Source organism: Podarcis liolepis (genome assembly GCF_965112155.1).
Source record: "Podarcis liolepis genome assembly, chromosome: 3".
Lineage (NCBI taxonomy): Eukaryota > Metazoa > Chordata > Lepidosauria > Squamata > Lacertidae > Podarcis > Podarcis liolepis.
In genome coordinates, this window is record NC_139557.1 from 77639935 (window position 1) to 77660499 (window position 20565).

Here is a 20565-nt window from a genome sequence, read left to right on the forward strand (position 1 = left end):
CACAAGATGGCACCAGAAGACTAGGCTTTCTTGACAGTGTGCTTTTCTCCTACTGTGTGTTCTAATGTATTATTGGTTTGGGGCTTTTTTGTTTGTTTTATTTTTGTACATTATAAAATTTTTGAAAGGTTTGTTTTTTGTGTGCCATGTGCATGCTCTTTAGTGGAACTTTGACACAGGGCAATCATATTTTATGGAATATGGCATATAAGCAGTGCTCTTTTCCCCTGGGGGTACTCAAGGGTACGCAGTACCGGCGCACACCCCAGAAGAAAAGCACTGGTTAGAAATGTGATACTTACTGTACCAACTTCATGGTGAATACAGGCACTCTTTTTTCAAGAAGAAAAGCACTATATACAAACATATTCTAAAAGTCAAGAAAATCAACAGCGGCAACACTGAAACTGTAAAAATAGACACATGGTGTTTTATATATATATTTCACACAGTGGCTGCTTAGAGTTACAGATATGACTATCTTAAAGTAGCACCACTTAGCTGTGATTTTAACACACACTAATATGCAAGTAATGTTACACAACATGGCATTTCAGTAGCACTATACACAAGTTAGCCCTATATTGCATCCAGCTTATATAGGTTGGGATATGTGGTCCACCTTATTGCATGTATATTTCAATAATAAAAGTAGACAATGTGGGTAGAATATAATAATAAATGCATTACCCAAAGTGGAGAAACATTAATGTTAGAAAATCTAGAATAGAGTCTCCAATGCTATTTAGTATTTATATACTGTTCTAGGTGCTGGATCCGAAAATAACAAATGGGTGAACAAGCATTCATCCAAAGTGGTTTCAATAAGTCATTTTATAAATGCAGTCATTCAAAACCGAACAAAACAAAATTGGAAACTTAAGTTTTGTCTTGAGGGGAAATGTTCAGATGGAAGAGATCTCACACGGTGATAGGAGATACAAGACCCGAAACGGAGGCAATAATAATAATAATAATAATAATAATAATAATAATAATAATAATAATTTATTATTTATACCCCACCTATCTGGCTGAGTTTCCCCAGCCACTCTGGGCGGCTCCCAATCAATTGTTAAAAACAGTACAGCATTAAATATTAAAAGCTTCCCTGAACAGGGCTGCCTTCAGATGTCTTTTAAAGATAGGATAGCTGCCTTTTTCCTTCACATCTGAAGGGTGGGCGCCGCTACCGAGAAGGCCCTCTGTCTGGTTCCCTGTAACCTCACTTCTCGCAATGAGGGAACCGGGCTGAGCAATGGGGGTGGAGACACTGCTTCAGGTATACAGGACCGAGGCCGTTTAGTGGCATTTAGAAGAACTTGCACTAGAGATTCTTTGGATCCAAGCCAGTAGATGCTTGCCATATACTGTCATAGGAGCCATAGGTCAGCCATAGGAGAAAACTCCGAGGGGCCAAGGTCCCCTAAAATATTTGAGTGAGTAGCCTCCCCAAAGTTGATGGGCATTACCATTCATATGGTGTGTGTGTGTGTGTGTGTGTGTGTGTGTGTGTTCCTTGTCATGTGATTGATTATGCAGGATGGAGTTTACTTGTCCCCTCTCCAAAGAAAGAAAAAAATACAGCATCCTTAATGTAGTCTACACATTAAGAAGTGGCTAGTGGTGACTTAATGGTATTTTAAATCTAGGAACATGCATGCCAGGTAAGTAATATGAGGGTTCCATAATAAACATGCAAGCAGTATTAGATTAACACATTTGTTCAGTTCCACCAGGATTATAAAGTTAAGAAACCACATAGCACCCCTGTCAACCAGAAACAAAATTCAAAACTATAGCAATTTTCCTTGCAAGCACCATCTCCTTCTCCCTCTCAAACTGGTTTCTCTGGCAAGAGGATTGATTTGTTATGTCAGCTTAATGGTTCATTGGTGCTCTCCTTGGTGGCCAAGCTACAGAATGCCTAAAGGAAGTCTCTGCATAATAGGTCTGCGTGAAACTTGATCGTATTTTAATTATTCCCAGTGCTCTTTTAATCACATAATTTTCAGTACAAGTACCAATTATGATGGTACTTCAGTACTTAAGACTATTATATTACTTAATGTAGCTGCATTAAGTAGTACAATGTGCATCAGATCCTTCCAGGTTTTACTGGGTACAGATGTGTGGTACCAGCCAGCACCCTTTTTGGATTTCATTTTGCTTTGCTCCTTGTGCCGATCTTTATTTCCCTTTCATGTGTGCTTTTCATTACTTATTCCCTCTTTCACAAATGTATACAAGTGGGTGCTCTTGAAGTGAGATTGTTAAGTGGCTGGGTATTTGGTGCCTACTAAACAAATCGGAAAAAGAAATTAAATTTTATATAGGGTGGCTCAGACTCATTGACTGTGATGTTGCATTAGCAGCATTTCTGAATGAATAGAATTTCAGCAAAAACGGAGAATGCTATGGGACAGTGGCTTGAAAAGAGCCATTTCTCTTCATAGGCATCATAAGAAGGCTTGTCTCTCTTTAACAAAGTGCAGGAAATATTTCTTCATTCTTTCCATAAATACATTTATATGATTTTTACCAAATCAACATATTCAATACCATAGTGAGTTTTGTATCTGCTAACTAGGAAAAGGACAAGGTGTTTGCAGAGGTAACTGCTCTCTCATTGCTCAGAGCAGGCAGAGCAGGTAACTGACAATAGTAGTAAGAAGGAGCTGCAGGATCAAGGTCTAGGAATCAGTAGTTAACTGCTGTCTGTTATATATATATTCCTTCATATAGAAGAACCCTAGTACACCAAAATTCATGTAGCCTAACAACTCTAGATACTCTGCATGCCTCACTCTCTTTCTTTTTATGGAGCAGCAAAGTAAAAAAGGTAAAGGTAAAGGACCCCTGGACGGTTAAATCCAGTCAAAGGCGACTATGGGGTTGCGGTGCTCATCTCGCTTTCAGGCTTGCACGGAAACACTGTTTACCTTCTTGCCACAGCAATACCTATTTATCTACTTGCACTGGCATGCTTTCAAACTGCTAGGTAGGCAGGAGCTGGGACAGAGCAACATGAGCTCACTCCATTGCAGGGATTCGAACCACCGACCTTCCGATCGGCAAGCCCAAGAGGCTCAGTGGTTTAGACCACAGTGCCACCCGGGTCCCAACAAGCAGCAAGGTAGTATTATGGTAATACACTTTGCTGTCATAGTGTGTCTTTTGCAAGCAACAATGCAGCCGATGAGCTCCTTCCAGTGGGGCACCATGCTTGGCAACATCATCTACCTTGGTTGATTGCCTTCACAAAGCAATGGTCCATAACGGGGTGGGCAGAGGCAGTAGTGTCCTCTTGATGACACTATGCTTATTGGGATGGGGCAAGCTAAGGTGGTAGTTGTGAAGCTGGGGGGGGGGGAGTGTCACATAGGGAGGGATTATCACTGTATCTGAAAACAAAAGGAAACCCAGCCAGATGGGTGGGGTGTAAATAATAAACTATTATTATTATTATTATTATTATTATTATTATACGGAATGCCAAAGGTTAAGCATTCTTTTTGTTCTTCTAGCCCAGTATTGTAATTGTATAGTGAATTTACTATATGATGCATAGTTGCCAGGAATACTGGTTTACTGATGTTCAGGGAATTCTGCTCTTAAGCACTCTTGCTAAATATTCCAAATTACATCTGCTGCAGAGTACAACTGTGCTGTCTCTTATATAATGAGGCACACTATTTAGGTAATAAAAAGAGCTCAGTCACATTTTTAATTAGAGCTATCAAAAATGCATCTTAACTACATGCCCTTGGCCTTCTCAAAATATGCTGCAGCAATAAAAGTAAATCCGATATAATGAAAGCACTTTTATGAAACCAGGGGCTGGTTCACACAGGTGAGGCAAGAATCCTGTATACATAAGTGGCAGAGCAGTGGACATGTGTGCGCCATGCCCCCAACCACACAGAATGTATGACATGGCACATATTTGCATACATCTATATGCATGTAGATTCAGTCCCATGATCCCTTTAGGATGAAAGGATCATGGGAATCAAGCATACACATACAGTGGTACCTTGGGTTAAGTACTTAATTCGTTCCGGAGGTCCATTCTTAACCTGAAACTGTTCTTAACCTGAAGCACCACTTTAGCTAATGGGGCCTCCTGCTGCCGCCGTGCTGCCAAAGCCCGATTTCTGTTCTTATCCTGAAGCAAAGTTCTTAACCTGAAGCACTATTTCTGGGTTAGTGGAGTGTGTAACCTGAAGTGTATGTAATCTGAAGCGTATGTAACCCGAGGTACCACTGTATTTGCTCCATAGTTCAGCTTCCATCATATGCACAGGAGGAGCATATGTCTACTGGTCTAGTGCACAACTGAGTACAGGCTTTCTACCAATAGCAGAGTGGTGGTGAGGTTGCATAGATGCACTGGGTCAGTTGTGGCACTCCCACCAGCAGTGCACTACTGCTTTCTGTTTCTTAACCTGACCAGGCTTGGTACACTCTGAGTTAATTGGTTTTAATGTACCTAAGCCTTAACGAGGTTAAAGAGCATTGCATTTCAACATAGCATAAAGGGGGGAGGGGTCTGATCCTGTTGAAATGAATAAGATTGTGTTCTGCATTATTCCTGACTGATTTATCCTCTGTGCCCACATTTAACTTGTGCAAGACCTTGTATCTGGCAAGATGCCCCTTGGCAATTGCTGCATCCCAAGTTCCCTGAACCCTAGGCGTTCTGCTGCACTAATGCAATTTCAAAGCTGGGTAGGTTGTCAAGTGTTAAAGAGCTCGTTCTGCAGCCTCCAATAATAAGTAGAATTAGAGTATCAGCAGCACTTAAGGTCTAAGCTACATGCTGCAAGCCTCCCATTAACTGATGCAATGATTATTATGAGATTAGCACTTGCAGGTGATTCAGGTGTTGCAAACGGTATATATAGGCAGCAGCTTTGTTAACTTCTCTTTAGAAAGACTTTTATAAATGTACACTGTAGTTAGTCAATGGGACTTTATAATTAGGCTACTAGTCAAATAATGGATCCTTTAATTACTCTGAAGTTCATTTTAAGACGATCAGTGAGATTTCTAATGAACTTCTCTGAAGGTCTTCAATACTAGGAAAGCAGTTGCAGAGGGAGCATGGATTAAGAGATGAATATATGTAATATATAACACTGATCATGTGCTATAATTTTAGAGTTATCACCTGAACATTTTAATACGTTTTTATTTATTAAATTCCTATACTGCCCTTCATCCAATGATATGCCCTCATGTTTAGTGCTTTTGCACTTGCTAATCTGTAGATAGCTTTTTCTCTTTTTTTCATTTGTTTGGTAGTTAAAGCAATGATGTTGCAAAAAAAAGTTAAGAATTGCTGATAAGTCATTTTTCTGGAATAACTTGTTTGTGTTTTGCAGTCAAATTAATGTATAACAGGGAGTTAATTGAAGGTATAGTCATGAAATCAAATGTCTTATTATGCTAGTATACTTTCCTTCACATTCTGGGTGGAGTTGTTTTGTTACAGGAAAAGTAAGTCTCTGATTAAAGAAGTACCTATTTCCCCACAATATTCAGTGTAACGTCTGAATCGACATTGCAAGGAACATTGGATCAGTTTACCATAAAGGATGTATCGAAGAGCTGATAAAGGATTTGCTGCATGTAGCAGCCTGCAGTCATCTCTTGAATCTACTCCTCATGAGTAGCCTTCCCAGGTGGGATTCAATTACCAGCGAATTCAGGTTGTACAATTAAAGCTAATTTGGAGTTCTGTGATGTATACAAATTAATTGATCAAACAAAATACACAGTTTGGGAATGTATGCACACAGATTTTATAGCTACCTTGACATCCAGTTGGGAAGGTATGTGTACATGATTATAATACAGCATGTCCTTAAAGGTACCTGGCTGTCTCTAAAATAGATTTTCAGTTTGTCATGCATTGGACAAAAATCTTATTTGAAAACTAAACTGTAACAACCAGCACAGTCCTGAAATAGGCTATGTTCTGCAGTCTGACTGCATTTCGGTAGTAAAAAATATATTAATTCCGGTCTCCCACTGTGGAATGAGCAGTTGGAAATTAAAAATGACGTCTTGTTCTTTTCTAATCAGGCCAGTCTTCAGAATTCAATATTAAACTTAGACATAATGCAATAAAGCTTCTCTGCATAAATTTCATTTCTCAGCAGCTGCTCTTACAAATAATATAGCAGAAACTGTCTCCAAAATAAAAGAGGTGTTCTGGATTTGCACTGTAGGGTTTCCCTAAAGGCTAGAGGTCCAAGGTAAAAAATAATGAAAGCACAGTACTAATGCTTGCCGTTCAGCAGAGGGGAAATGAGAACATACCTGAAACTGCTTCCATGGTTGTTTTTAATATGATGTGTCCATCCTTGATTTGTCAAGGCTTTAAATTGTAGAGAAAGTATGGGCTGTTACACTGAATCTTAGCAACCTTTGCAACAGGAGTACAGTACTTAGTTCTTCAGGTCATTGTGTTTTGTTTGTGGACACCTATATACCTGGTTTGTTTTATTTATTTATTTTATAGCCCACCCTCCAAAAAGTTCCCAGAATGGCTTACTCAATAAGTTAAATTACAGACCCTCCATGTATATCTGTATTCCAGGGACAGTCCCTGATTTACAGAAGCCGTCCCGGTTTCTAATTTGATCCTGGAATGTCCCACTTTTCCTTAGGACGTCTCTATTTTCATCAGAGAAATGTTGGAGGTTATGGAATTATGTGACCTCCAAGCCAAGGAGAAGTATATAGCCTTTAGAAGACACCTGAAGGGAAGACACCTATATAGGGAAGGTTTTTTTAAAAAAAAGTTTAATGTTTTATTATGTTCTTATATATGTTGAAAGCCACCCACAGTGGCTGGGGCAACCCAGTCAGGTGGGTGGAGTATAAATAATAAAATTATTGCCATTATCATTATTATTATTATTGAATAGGATGTCCCTATTTTCATCAGAGAAAGTTGGAGGGTATGAAATTAAGATAAAGCAAATGAAACAAAAACATGAAAACATTTAAATATAAAAGAAACGCATGAAAAGAGTAAATGGAATTTTTAAAAAAAACCTAAGTGGCATAGAGAGGATTTTAAAGGCTGGGGAAATAAAAAGGTCATCCAATTTACATTAAGGTGAACCTCCTCAGGGAGAGGGCTCCACAATCAGGGTGCCACCACTGAGTGGGCCCTTTCCCCTGTAGATAGCTGCCATAATGGGAGCACCCAAAGAAGGGCCTTGGTGTTATAGGTAGACACATATGGAGGCAGCAGCGTAGCATCAGTTGTTGGTGCCCAGGGTGTGTGTGTGTACCTGGTGGGGGAGGCAGCATCCCAACCCTCGCTGCCAATGCTGGCAGAGCGACCCCACCCCCACTGGAGCAAAGCAGCGCGACACAGCAGGGAGCCAAGCGGGTCAACACAGCCCTTGGCCGGTGGAGAGGAGCACCATGCTACACTGGGGACCCCTATGGGGGGTGCCTGGTTCACACTCCCACAAAAATTTGTGCCAGGGGCCACAGCCTCCTGGCACCTACTCACATGATGCCCCTGTGCGCAAGCAAGTGGTCCTTGAGGTTCTATGTCCCAAGCAGTGAAGGGCTTTAAGGGTCAAAACTAGCATTTGAACTGAGCTTGGAAATGAACTGATGGCCAATGCAGCTGAAAAAGCGTAGGTGTTATTATGTAGTCCCAGGTCCAGTGAGAGGTGTGGCCTGTAGAAGGGACATGGCTCGGTCAGAGTCCTGAGAGCCAGACAGATATCCCTGGAGGACTACATTCTGACTGAGGTTCCGTACACCAAGCTGAAAATGTCAACAGGCTAAATTTTTAAAGCAACAACTATTTAGACCTTTTTTTCAATCCTCTGCATGCAAAATGAGCAAGATTTTCTCAGAGATAAATCAACCAAATAATCTGAGCAGAAGAACAGAGAGAGATAGTTTTATATGGAAATTTCAAACTCTAAACCTGTGCAAAATACCAAAATTTAGAGCAGCAGTCCTGTTTTGCTGCATTTAACTCATCTAACTTTTATCCTGAAAAAAGGTGTTTTAAGTGGTAAATACCTAGCTAAAGTGGAACTTTTAAGATCACATGTTGAAGAACAAGAAAGTTGAAGGATAGTAAAATAAGACCTTCATCAGGATGACAGTTCATGATGTGGTATGTGAGCTTCTGAGTGACATGGAATGCTTTCCTCAGGCTCAGTGCAGTTAAAAAAAGTGGGGTTATACATATAGCTATATGTTGTATGATACGCACTTCTGTCTGCAGCCCTTTTCAGTTATCAATACCAGTATTAAAAGTTCAAGCTATACCTGGTTTTTAAAAAATAAAGATTGCTATACAGCTTTTTATGTGTAGTCAGAACAATTTCCCAGAGCTATTTGCATAATATATTAATAGATAATGATATCTTATGCAAATATATAGTATCTTATGCAAATTTATAATCAAATGACAAAGCAGTACAAGATTCATTCACTTTTCTCATTATACTGAGACCTGCTGGGCCAGAGTCCTTTGTGGGCAACCAAAAATAACAGTTGGCTTCCAAATCAGCTCATGAGGAAGGACCATAGGGCATCTGCTTTATAGAAGGTCCCTAGTTTAAGCCCCAGCTTCTCCTGGTAGAGTTGGCAATGTCCCCCATCTGGAACCCTGGAGAGCTGCTGCCACTCAGTGTAGACAATACACAGCAAGATAGGCCAAAGCAGCTTCCTATGTTGTGAGTTGCATTTGCACATGACATATAGTTGTAGAACTAACAAAAAAATGGAATGAATACTAAACTGGTGTGGATGGCTCCCTAGCTCTTGCTAGTTTTATGTATCCAAAATATGGATTTGAATCCACAAAGCAACTTCCTGGTCACAGATGGCTTAGCAAAAACTATTGTGCATTTATTATTATTATTATTAAATTTATATGCCACCCTAAACCACAGAGGGCTCAGGGTGGTTCACAGAACAGGTTCAACATAAAACACCACAATATATATAATAAAAATAAATATATAATATATAATCAAAATAAAATAATATATAATATTTAATCAAAAAATAGACTTATCTAAATAATAATTAATTTCAGTTGAGTCTGATGGTAAGAAGTTTTAGTATTTAGTGAAAACCCAGGTTTTGACAGCAAAATGTTGTACTATGAAGTATTTGTTTTAAATGTAGCAGGACTTATTGCCTGTATATCCTGCCTTCATTTTATGGATATTATAACCCATCTCCAGTCCTTTTGAATATTTGGCTAATGGTATGGAAACCTCATCCATTCTGTCAGTGCTGGGAACAGTGTAATTTACCATATGCTTAGCACCTAAGGGCAGCTTCCATGCTGGAAAAAAGCTAAGCTGAAATTTCAGATGAATGCAGTATTCAGGTTTATTATTGTTGAATCTAGAATGCCTGATTCTGCTGATGTCTAACATGATAATTCACTGAGCACAACTGAGTCTGGTCCTTAAACAATACATGCATTATGTTGACTGCTTTGCTGATGCAAGTTTTTAAGGAGGTCATGCATAAATCTTTAAGTTAGTATTTTAAAACTCTGTGTTGTTAAGCTTCTCTGCCAGCATTCAAGCAGCATTAAGGCAGCTGTTAATACGTTACAATGCTTCTTACTGAGTCATGCACCAAGCAGCCAAAGCAACAATCATGCTGTCTGTGTGATTCATATTTTCCCACAGTTTTTATGCCATCATTCTGGTATATAAAGCAGGTTTTCAGAGTGACAAGATTTTGATAGTTCAAATGTATTTTTTATATACCAGTGTATAAAGAGAAAGGAGATTGAGGAGAAGCACAGGAAGGTGGCATTAAATGGAGCAATGGGTTGGAGAAGGAGTGGGAGGTGGATGCTTGAAGAAGACAGGACTCCTAGTAGCAGGGTGGAGAGAAAATATAAACTTAGAGATAGCCAGGGAAATGGGCTAGCTGTTGGAGCCTGGTGGTCAGTTTGGTCTTTGCATTCTGCTGCAACTTCTGCATGTCTAAAACCACCATTATGTTCCCAAGTGTGAAACACATTTTCCTATACATCTGGAATATTGTTTCCTTCTCCTCCCATGTGTACGGCTTACTGTGGGAACAAGGATGTACAACCAATCAGTGACTGACGATGCCAGCTTTATAATATTACAGGCAAAATGTGAACCTTTTGTTACTGATCAGGCCATCTTGTGTGACCAGGGCAGGCCCTATGATTAGGCAGAGTGAGGCAGCCACCTCAGGTGGTAGATGCTTAGGAACAGCCCCTGGTAATTCCGTTCTGTTGCCACATGGCCTCCTAGCTTAGCATGCTGCATCAGGTGGGCTGAGGGATGCTATCCCATCCCATAATCAGTGTTGGCATTAGATTCAATTGCCAGTCTGGTAAGCTTCTGAATTAGGAGAGAGTGTCCTCTTGTCCTTCACCTGAGACAAAATGTCTTGGGATGGTCCTGTGTGTGGCTGGCTAATATTTCAACTGTGTATCCATCACACTGAATGTTAATCTTGTATACAGAAGAATGTTTGTGTAACAAATATGATAGTTGGCATATGAAAAGATCTTAAGGTTGTTGTTATATTTTAAAAATGAGAGCACTGTGTTCATTCAGTGTGAGTTGTTAAAAGCTTTCTCAGGATCCCTTTTGTCAGGACTTGCGTTATAATATACTGTAGAAGAATTGCTGTATTGATGTTGAATAGTAGCTGCGCTTCACTTATTGACTGGCACATGCTTTCTCCATTGCATACTTTGATACAGAAAATAATACAATTTCATTATCCTTTCCCAAAAAATGAATGATTATTCCTATCATCTGTCTGTCTGTCTGTTTATCTATCCATCCACCCACCCACCTCAGTATTTTTTCACTTAAATAATGCAGCATACCCTTTCTTGATGACAGTGATGCTTGCATGCAACATATCCTGGTATATAATGCAATTCTGAAGAACTAATGATTCAGTACTTGCCATAATCAAAAAGTAAAATTGAAGTGACTGCTAGAGTTAGAGAGGTTGTGAGACTGCAGAACTCATGAATCACTGTGGTACTACAACATTATTTGGGAAGAATAAGGATATGTATGGACAGGACTTGGAGAAAAATCTCTTTACTTTCTTATGTCCAGTCATTTTTTAAATAAGACCAGTGTCAAGAACGCCTGATCCTTTTAACTGGAGATGCCACTGGTAAAATATAAGACCTTTTGTAGTGTAAAGTTTGTGTGCTAACCCTTCCTTTGTCTCCTTCCTTTTATAAATTAATATACATGGACAGCACTAGTTAGCTAAATGAATATTTGAAATCATAATATAGTGATCTCACAATCAGAAGAGGAGTTAAATAAAAAGTACACTCATTTTTAAAAGAAAGAAAGATTATGGCCATAAGATAATTATCAAATATGTTGGCAACCAACTGTCTCAGAAGACAATGGAGAAGTGTGTGATATCAATATTTTATGTATGATGATCTTATTTAGAAAATGGTGACTACTTCCTGAGTAGTTTACTATTTTTGCAAGCAGTTTCCTACTGTTATGTCTACATTGGTGAACAGCCTGAGCCACAGTCCCATTAAAGTGATTTAGCTTAGTTTAAGCTCATTGTTAATTACTTCACTGCATCTTGTTCTTCAAAGATGGGGAAGTGGGTTATGTGCTGCACACTCCCAAGACCCATAGCAGCTCCCTGTAAAGCAATGGAAGACAAGCAGAGCCACTAAGGTGGCTTACTGGCTAGCACAGGGAATGGGGCTGGTTTTGCAAAGAGGGGATCCAGAAATTCTGCACAGCATACATTTATCTCACCATATGCATCTCTGCCCTGTGATCAGTGACTAGTCCTATCATTACAACTAACTTCAAAAAAATTAATCTGACATGTCAAGAATTATGAAGTACAGATAAAAATTGGCAATGGTGATAAGTTAGTTGCTGATATTAGACACCCACTCCTTATAATATGGTCTAAACTACTAGTGGAATAGGTGGCAACAGGTGGCTTGGATGCTGGTGCTCACATTCCATAGAGTGCCCTTGTTCCTTTGTACATTGTATTGAGACATATATGTGGGAGGTGATTAAATAAGAATATTTTAAGCATGCTGCTGCTGCTCTTGCTACCTCAATACCAGTTATGATGTGTTAGCATAGCTGTCAAGTGTCCCTTATTTGAAGGGACAGTCCCTTATTCCAGCGCCATGTCCCGCTGCTGTTCCTTATTGATGGATGTCCCTTAAATGTCCCTTAAATGATGTCCCTTAAATTTCAAAGGAAGCAGCTCCTCTCCCTCCCTCTCTGCCAGCCAGGGAGGCTCCAGCTGTGTTGTTTGGCTGTGTTACTCACCCAATAAGAAGTCTAAGAACGACTGGGGGGTGGAGCTTGCATGCCTTGTGTGTGGCTAGTTAATGCAAGCTGAGGGGGTTTTTGAATGCTGGATGCCATTTTGTTGCATGTGCTGCTGCAAACTTTGCAGTGCAAAGCCAGGCCGGGGAGCCATCTTAAGTTGAGGCTGCATAGGCCTTGTGGTGCATGTGATTCAGATTGTATTCAGTTGAACCTCTGGTTACAAAGTTGGTTGGACAGTGTTCTTGAGCTACCAGCATGAGTTTGACCAGACTGCAGGAGGACAGGAAGACTGGAGTGCCTGGAACAGGTGAGGCTGCAGGTCCCTTATTTTGGCTGCTGGTCCCTTATTTTCAAATCTGTAAGTTGACAGCTATGTGTGTTAGGATATACTGATCTTTGCAGTACCAGTAGGAAAAATAGTCCTCCCTGAAAGATCTCCAAGAAAGGATTTTGAACCTTACATACTTCATGAATATCTGTAAATGGATCTGTGCCACTATTCTTGCTCTATGGTGTGAACACATTGGCTTTAAAATTTAGTTGCTGCATGTATAAAGGACTGATCTCCTCACATACCAGCATTTCATTTGCTGCTGGCTGACATGCTGCTGGCTGTGGCTTTACTTCATTTTCTTGCATTTGTTTACTTTAGTTTTTCAGCTGCTATTTGGAAACTCCAACCACAAGGGGGACAGACAACTGTCTGAAGTAGGAACAGCAGCACAGAGGAATGCAACCAGCAGGCGCCTGGTTAATTGGAGCCCAGTGGAAAAAACTGTTGCTGGATTTTATGTAAAAACAACAACATGGATCCCCCCACCCCACAAAAACAAAAAAATTCCTATGGTATCTTTGAAACTGTTAGGTTTGAAGAACGGAGCAATGCTGTAGTTTTTGCTTTCTATTTTGTAATTATATATATTAAAAAAGACTGGATTGCAAAAATAAAAATTCCCAATAAGAAAAGATATACAATTTCAAATAAATTTCAGATTTCTGCTAAGAAATCTTTTTTTCATCCCAGTGGGCTGTTGATCATGTGGAGTCAGGGATCCCACACAGTTCATTCTTCTCACATGATGCTAGTACTGTATAAACAGAGGCACACTGAAGCTGTGGGGAAATCTCACAATGGGGCTCATATGCCCATCTTGCAACAGGTGTGCGTGGAAACAAGGCGCGAGTAAAACTGTGTGCTTGTAAATACATGGAAGAAGCAGAGGCAGCTATGGGAAACCCTTTTTTTGCAAGCATAATTGCTTCAGAGTTGGATCTAAGTGCAGTAAGTGTGTTGGCTCCACTAAAGTGTTAATTAAACAGCTAGTTACAGAAAAACCGCCTTTATGAACATATTGAATTGCTTAAAGATGATTTCATTTTGGAATGAGAGTGGTCTACTTAGAAACTGGTTGTGCAAATACAGTAAAAGGTTCCATTTTTATTGCGTTCAGAGATAAGGCCACACACTTAAGCAGCTACCTAATATCTCAGCGAAGACTACGCCTACCATACATACGTGAATTGGAAGAACACCAACTATGTACCTTGGATAGTGTTACATCGAGGCATTCTAATGGATTGCAAAGTATCCCTGCCCTCGTGGAACTCAGCTTCTCAGACGAACCTTACAGTTTCTGGATCAGCCTGATAGCAAGGGCTAACCTACTGCAGAGATTAATTGAACAACGAGTTTCACGAGTTAACAGGCGAGACAAACTCTAAGCTTCGCAGCTGCCTCTGAGGACTCGTTCTCTTCCGCTGGGCCTGGAAGGAACTCGTCGGTCTTTCTGGGCACTTGCGGGAATACCCAGCCAAGGCTAAACTGCGGCTGTTAACGGGGACAGCCTTTCCCTGAGCGTGTGGAAGAGCCCGGCGCTCCAGCCCCGCCGCCGGTGGAGGGAGGGTGGGCGGAGGGGATGGCTGGGCTGGTGACGTTTTGTTTGCTGCAAGTAAAGGAGAGCGTGCGGGCGAGGAGGCGGCGAGAAGCTGCTGCAGCAGCAGAAGGTACGCGAGGCCGGGCGAGCCAGGCAGGCAGGCTGCCGCCGAGGCGGGCTGATAGCGGGCCGGGGAGCCGAGCGCTCAGCTCCAGCCGGCGTCAGGATGTAGGCGCTCGGCTGACGGGCTCTTACTGGCGGAAGGGCTCATCATGAAGAAACACTCGGCCAGGGTCGCCCCTCTCAGCGCCTGCAACAGCCCCGTGCTGACTCTCACCAAAGTGGAAGGTAATTTCGGCGCGCCAGCCTCTGCAGCAAAACTAGTGCTCCGAGCGGGCTTCCTCGAGGGCGAGACAAGCCTTGGGAACGCGGCATTCCCGCCGGCGGGAAAGCTCCCGCCGGCGCCGGGCCGCGCCGAGCTCCTTTGGGGAGGGTTGCGCTGGGAAGCTGAACACCTGCTCTGCGGCGGCTGGACGGCGGCGGGCGTGGCGGGGCTGAGGGGACGCGGGGCTGAGCGGCGGGCTGCTTCGCCTGCTGCAGTCTCCGCCGCTGTGCCGGCGAAGGGCGCGGGAGAGGGAGGAGAGGGGGGCTGGACTCCCTCAGAAGGGAGCTTTCGCCAATGCGGGCTTTGGGGATGCCCGTCTCCTCCGGCTCTTCTCTCCCTCCCTTCGCCTCTCTCTCGGGAGAAAAGTGAGCGGAGCTGGAGCCCCCTCGCCGCAATAAGTTCTCTCGTCAGGTACGAGGCGTTTCCTCCGGACGGGAAGGAGCCGGGGGCGCCTGAGGGAACTTGGTGCATTGGCAGGGGCGCAGCCCACGTCGCCCGGCGTCACCAGTGGGAGAGGGAGCATCATAACGCTCCGCTTCGGGGTTTGGGTGGAGAGAAGATGTGAGGTAATTTTGGCGGGCATCCATTCCGAGGAAGAAACTCCGCGTCCTTCTGTTGCGTTTCGCCGCCAGCCAAAGATGCTGCCCTCAGGCTGCTGCGCTCTCGCCTTCCTTTAAGAACTGTCTCCTCCGGTGTCCTGGTCCTTTTGGGGAGAGGGGAGAGCTTTCTGGAAACGCTTCCGGGCGGAGGATGCGGGTCTGGATATAGGCGAAGCCCAAACTCTGCCCGCAATTTTATGAGAAGGCGTCGGGTCGCCTGGGCTCACCGAAGTCTGTGAAGCAGCTGTGATGCCAGGTAAAAAGGACCCGTTCGAGCCAGGCAGATGGATGGTGCCAGTCGTTGGCAGGGGAGCCTTGCCGTATTTCAAGTTGGGCTGCAGCAGCAGTTCCGAGAGATGCTCTACTGAGCTGAGGCAACCGCACGGCTGAACTTGGAAGTTGGCTTTCAGAGGCTGGCCGGCCTGTGCCGTGGATACAGGGAGCTGGGAGAAGAGGGGCGTCGCGAGAACAGCCCGTGAAAAGCCCGGGCGGGGAGAAGGAGACGCTCTCAAGCCTCGGGCAGGAGGAAGAAGCTGAAGGGCGCCTGTGAAGGGGGGGGGGAGGGATGCATGGGTGAATCAGGGATGGCGAAGGGAAAGAGAAAGATGGACATTATGAAAGGCGAAGAAGAAGATAGAGGGGCCAAGGGGAAAAGTTAACTGTTGCAACTGTGGTGGAAAGTGCTGATTCTGCCGCTAGAAGCATAGGGTGGGGTGAGGTTTGACCTTTTTACTATATGGCTAGACATAGGAGCCAACTCCTAGGGGCCAAGGTCCCTTCTCCCACCCCACCCACCCCCATAAAATATTTGAGGGCGCTGGGCCCCTCCAAAGTTGATGAGCATTGCCATTCAAATGGTGTGCGTGCACTGCATCATGTGATCAACTGTGTGCACGAAGCTGGCACCCCTGTGGCTGGAGGAGCACTTCAAGAAATCTTGTTTACTGTGTTTTTGTTTTTGTTTATTCATTGTTGTTACCTAGCTTTTAACTGCTTTAACTGTTTTGTATTTTTTTCCATGTTCTAAATTGCTTAGAGTCTTCATTTTTCTTTGGTATAAAGTGATGAATAATTGAAACTAGTAATAGTAGACTTTAAGAGTAAGGAAATCAGAAAAAGAGAATGGGTCAGATTATAATGTTGGGGGAGGCAGGGACATGGCTCAGGAGAGAGTAAGAAAAGGTTTGAGCCTTGCAACCCTAACTCTACATGTCTTGAGTCAGAAGTAAGTTTTATTTATTTCACTGTGACTTACTCCTAGCATGAAAAGGCACGTAGGGCTGTAAATGTAATTTGAGTTGCAAGGGACTTGATGGACCCTTTAGTCTGACTCACTCAATTGTCTTTAAACAACAACAACAAAAAACCTCATGTAACTACAGTATTCCCCTCCCCAATGTCTTTCCCATCATTTCCTGAAAATCTCTGAAGAGTATTTTGCAGCCTTACTATACAAGTTATTTATTGATGAAGTGCTTTTGTAGTTAAGAAATGGTTGGTAAAAGAGACAATGACGAAGTGAGAGAATTCAAGAAAGGATAACTTCTTGAAGGAAAAAACTGGAATGTACAGAAACAAGGACAGAGGTAGCTTATATGTAGGTCTTGTACTGCACGGCTAGAGGATGGAATAGAAACCACGATAATTTATCTTTGAGTGTTTAAAGAAGGAAAACTAGATTGACACGTAGAAAGTAAGTCATTGCTGAAAACAAATAAGGAACATTTGTTAACATTTGTCTATTCAGAAGCAAGTCCTTTTGAGTTCAACAGGGATTATTCCCAGATGCAATCATATACCGTATTTTTCGCTCTATAAGACGCACCAGACCACAAGACGCACCTAGTTTTTGGAGGAGGAAAACAAGAAAAAAAATATTCTGAATCTCAGAAGCCAAAACAGCAAGAGGGATCGCTGCGCAGTGAAAGCAGCAATCCCTCTTGCTGTTCTGGCTTCTGGGATAGCTGCGCAGCCTGCATTCGCTCCACAAGACGCACACACATTCCCCCTTACTTTTTAGGAGGGAAAAAGTGAGTCTTATAGAGCAAAAAATACAGTAAATATAACTGGGAATAATTCCCATTGTATTCAGTGGAGATTATTATTTCTGAGTAGACAGGTACAGGACAGTGTTGTAAGAGAGAGAATTTTTAAGCTTCACTGGGCTGGAAACAAGTGTTCTTTTTTGTCTCATCACAATACTAAGAACTCTTCCATGGCCATAGAGATTAAAGGTAAGAAAAATGGGAAGAGTCGTATTGTCACTTTTTGAATGGTCAGCTTCATAGTTATGTCAGAACGTTGTGGTTTTTCTCTGTGTTCTGCAACTTGAATTGTATTCACGTGGCTTTTGTGTGTGTTGGCATTGGTTAGTGGCTAACTTTCCAATACCAAACATAGGAAGAGTTCTGCTAGATCAAACCAAAGGCCTGTGTAGTCCAACATGCCAGCCAGATACCAATGAAAAGGCCAAAAGCAGGACAATAACACTCTCTTGCTTGTGGTCCCCAGCAACTGGTATTCAGAGATGTACTACCTTTGATACAGAAGGTAATATAGACATCCATGAATTTGTCTAGTACTGTTTCAACATCCTCCAGGCACTGAACTGAGCTAGTAAGTACCTGACATCTTTAGCTGTTGTAAGTCCAAATCCTGCTGCCATTGTAATCATGGGTAACACTGTAATCATGAGTAAGCTGCCCACCCCCCAGGTTCCAAAGCTAAAAATAGAAACTCAGTAATGAATAACTTCAGGATCTGTGGAATTCAGGCACATCTAATTACTTCAGGCATTTATATACTGCTTAATATGCAGAATTTAAAAGCCTTTTGACAATTTCTTCTATCAATCAGTGTGCTACTCTTGTTATTTCACACAGTGTACAAAATTTTATCAACAGTATATTTTTCTTCCTGGAAAATATGAGTGAAGAGGTTGCTTGAGGGATGATTTGCTTCAAGAGGGAAGAAGGTTCGTGTAAAGGTAAAGGGACTCCTGACCTTAGGTCCAGTCGCAAACAACTCTGGGGTTGCGGCGCTCATCTTGCTTTATTGACCGAGGGAGCTGGCATACAGCTTCCAGGTCATGTGGCTAGCATGACTAAGCCGCCGTTTACCTTCCTGCTGGAGCGGTACCTATTTATCTACTTGCACTTTGACATGCTTTCGAACTGCTAGGTGGGCAGGACCTGGGACCAAACAACAAGAGCTCACCCTGTCATGGGGATTTGAACTGCTGACCTTCCGATCGGCAAGCCCTAGGCTCTGTGGTTTAGACCACAGCACCACCCATGTCAAATATGAGTGAAGAGGTTGCTTGAGGGATGATTTGCTTCAAGAGGGAAGAAGGTTCATGTACTCTGTCCTATTTCACCTCAGCAAAAGCATGAAGCTATTATGGTGGTAGTTTTTCTCACTAGAATGGTGCTAGAATGGAAATGCTTAGGATTCTGCAGTAGGAACTTATCAGGAAGTCAGCAGCTGCTTCACTGGTTGCCCCTCCCATGGCCATTGTAAGATTGATCCAGTTCTAGACAGAGGAACTGGATCCTGAGTGGATGTGGCACCTACCAGATGGAGTGCCTAGAGGAGTCTTTCATTGATATGCATGCCCTTCATGCCTTCAAGCATTTCCCTCTCTTTGCTTGTTCAGTACCTTCTTTGTCCCCAAAGGGAGATGAGAACGTCCTGCTCTTTCCAGTACACAACTGCCATTTCAAATTATTCCTCAATACCCACTGAGCCTGTAAAACCACCACTTCACATACCTGTGCATTATTCTTCAAGGCAGCAAGTGTAGTCTTTTTGTGTGTGTGTCTACCTCTGTAGCACTATACACACACACACACACACACACACACACTGAAGCTGCTTCAAAATTTAGGCTTGGTGTCCCTTCATGTGGGACACCACATGGGAAGGGGGATGAAACAACTGTCTAAAAGCTTTGTGCTCTCTTACATTTTCCTGCTCATTATTTTCAGATTTCTACTTACTCCACAATGAATATTTGCCCCTAGATCACAGTAGGTGGAAATTCTAAAGCTCCTCAGTCTTTAGTGATTTCTTCCAATGGCCATCAATATTTCTGTCTTTCAACATTAGTTTGTCCACCACAGAATTTATATTCATTTTTTTCAGGTATATCCTAAAACACGCCCAATGTCTTCTGTGGTGCTTGCACATTGCAGTAGTTGTGGACAAACTGTCCTTCAGAGAAACTCCCCACCATTATTGATATTCTAATTGAGAAACCATGGGGTTTCCCATAACACAGGCTGGAAATCATTTTTGTACAGCATAATGTCATGCATGTCTACTTGGAAGTAAGCCCCATTGAGTTAAATGGTGCTTACTCCCAGATAATTGTGCATAGATAGAATTTCAGTCTCAGGTGCAGTCACTAGAAAAATGTGAGTAATATACAACCTGCAATTTCTATTGTCTCCCTTACTATCACAACTTAGTTTCCAGCTGCTATGTCTGCCAAAAATAATGGTCCTATTGTAGGATTTCTGCACATTGATTTGAAATACCTTTATTTATTTAGCTTGGGATATTTTTTCTTAAAATAGTTTACAAAGATTAAAAACAGCACCAGCAAACAACAGAACTGATTTAAAAGAGGTTTCAAGTTCTTGGTGAAGAATTGCTGTCCTACAGCACCTGCCATCATGCAGTAGCATTAAAATGTGGCATATGAAGACATCCGAACTTTAATTAAAAAAAAATATTTATTATTAAGGAGGTTTGTCCTCCTTGATTTATCAAAAAGCCATTCCTTTTCTATCATTCTTCTTATCAGTGACAAGTCCTGGGCTTGAAATAAATTATCAATCTTCCTTTTGCTTGGGATATTGCTTCTTTAAGGATTTTCTAAATGTTAAAAAAAAGTTTAAATGAACTTTGTTTATTTTAAAAAAACTTTAAAAAAAACTTTCAAGAAAGGAGATTTTTAGAGTGGGTAAAATATGGGGAGGGGGTAATATGGTTCCCCACCACCATCATTTTCCAACTCTAAGCCACTTACCCTCCCACAGGGTTCGAATAGCATGCCTAGCTTTGCATTTTGCATTACTATACCGTTATCAGCAGTGTACTGTAAAATAAATTGCAGTGAGACTTACAATGCTTAGGAAAGCACCTTTGTCGAAAGTTGTTGCTTATTTATAAATCCAGAACTCTGTTTGTACTTCTTTCCTTTAAACAGATACTTTTAATGTCTTGAAATGGGGTTCTGTGTCAGGATTCACTGGGGAATTGCATCCTGACTGTTAACAGGATCAGAAGCCAAAGTTAGAAAGGAACCAACCATCAGCTAGGTGGAGGCCAAAGGCAAGCAGCCAAGACTG

General features: G+C 42.1%; 1 protein-coding gene across 4 annotated transcripts in view; it reads left to right on the plus strand.

Annotated features, from left to right (window-relative positions):
• The window catches only part of SLC35F3 (solute carrier family 35 member F3), a 96532-nt gene that overhangs the window by 44454 nt on the left and 31513 nt on the right, over nucleotides 1–20565 (plus strand). Inside the window, exon 1 of one of the 4 annotated variants that reach the window (XM_083496905.1) lies at nucleotides 13849–14575. The exons of 2 other annotated variants lie outside the window; for them this stretch is intronic. In XM_083496905.1, coding sequence (XP_083353031.1) covers nucleotides 14500–14575 — 76 coding nt within the window. In that variant the 5' untranslated portion in view covers nucleotides 13849–14499. Of the gene's footprint in view, nucleotides 1–13848; nucleotides 14576–14933; nucleotides 15468–20565 lie in introns of those variants that run through there. One more of the 4 variants, XM_083496906.1, reaches the window with a different exon arrangement.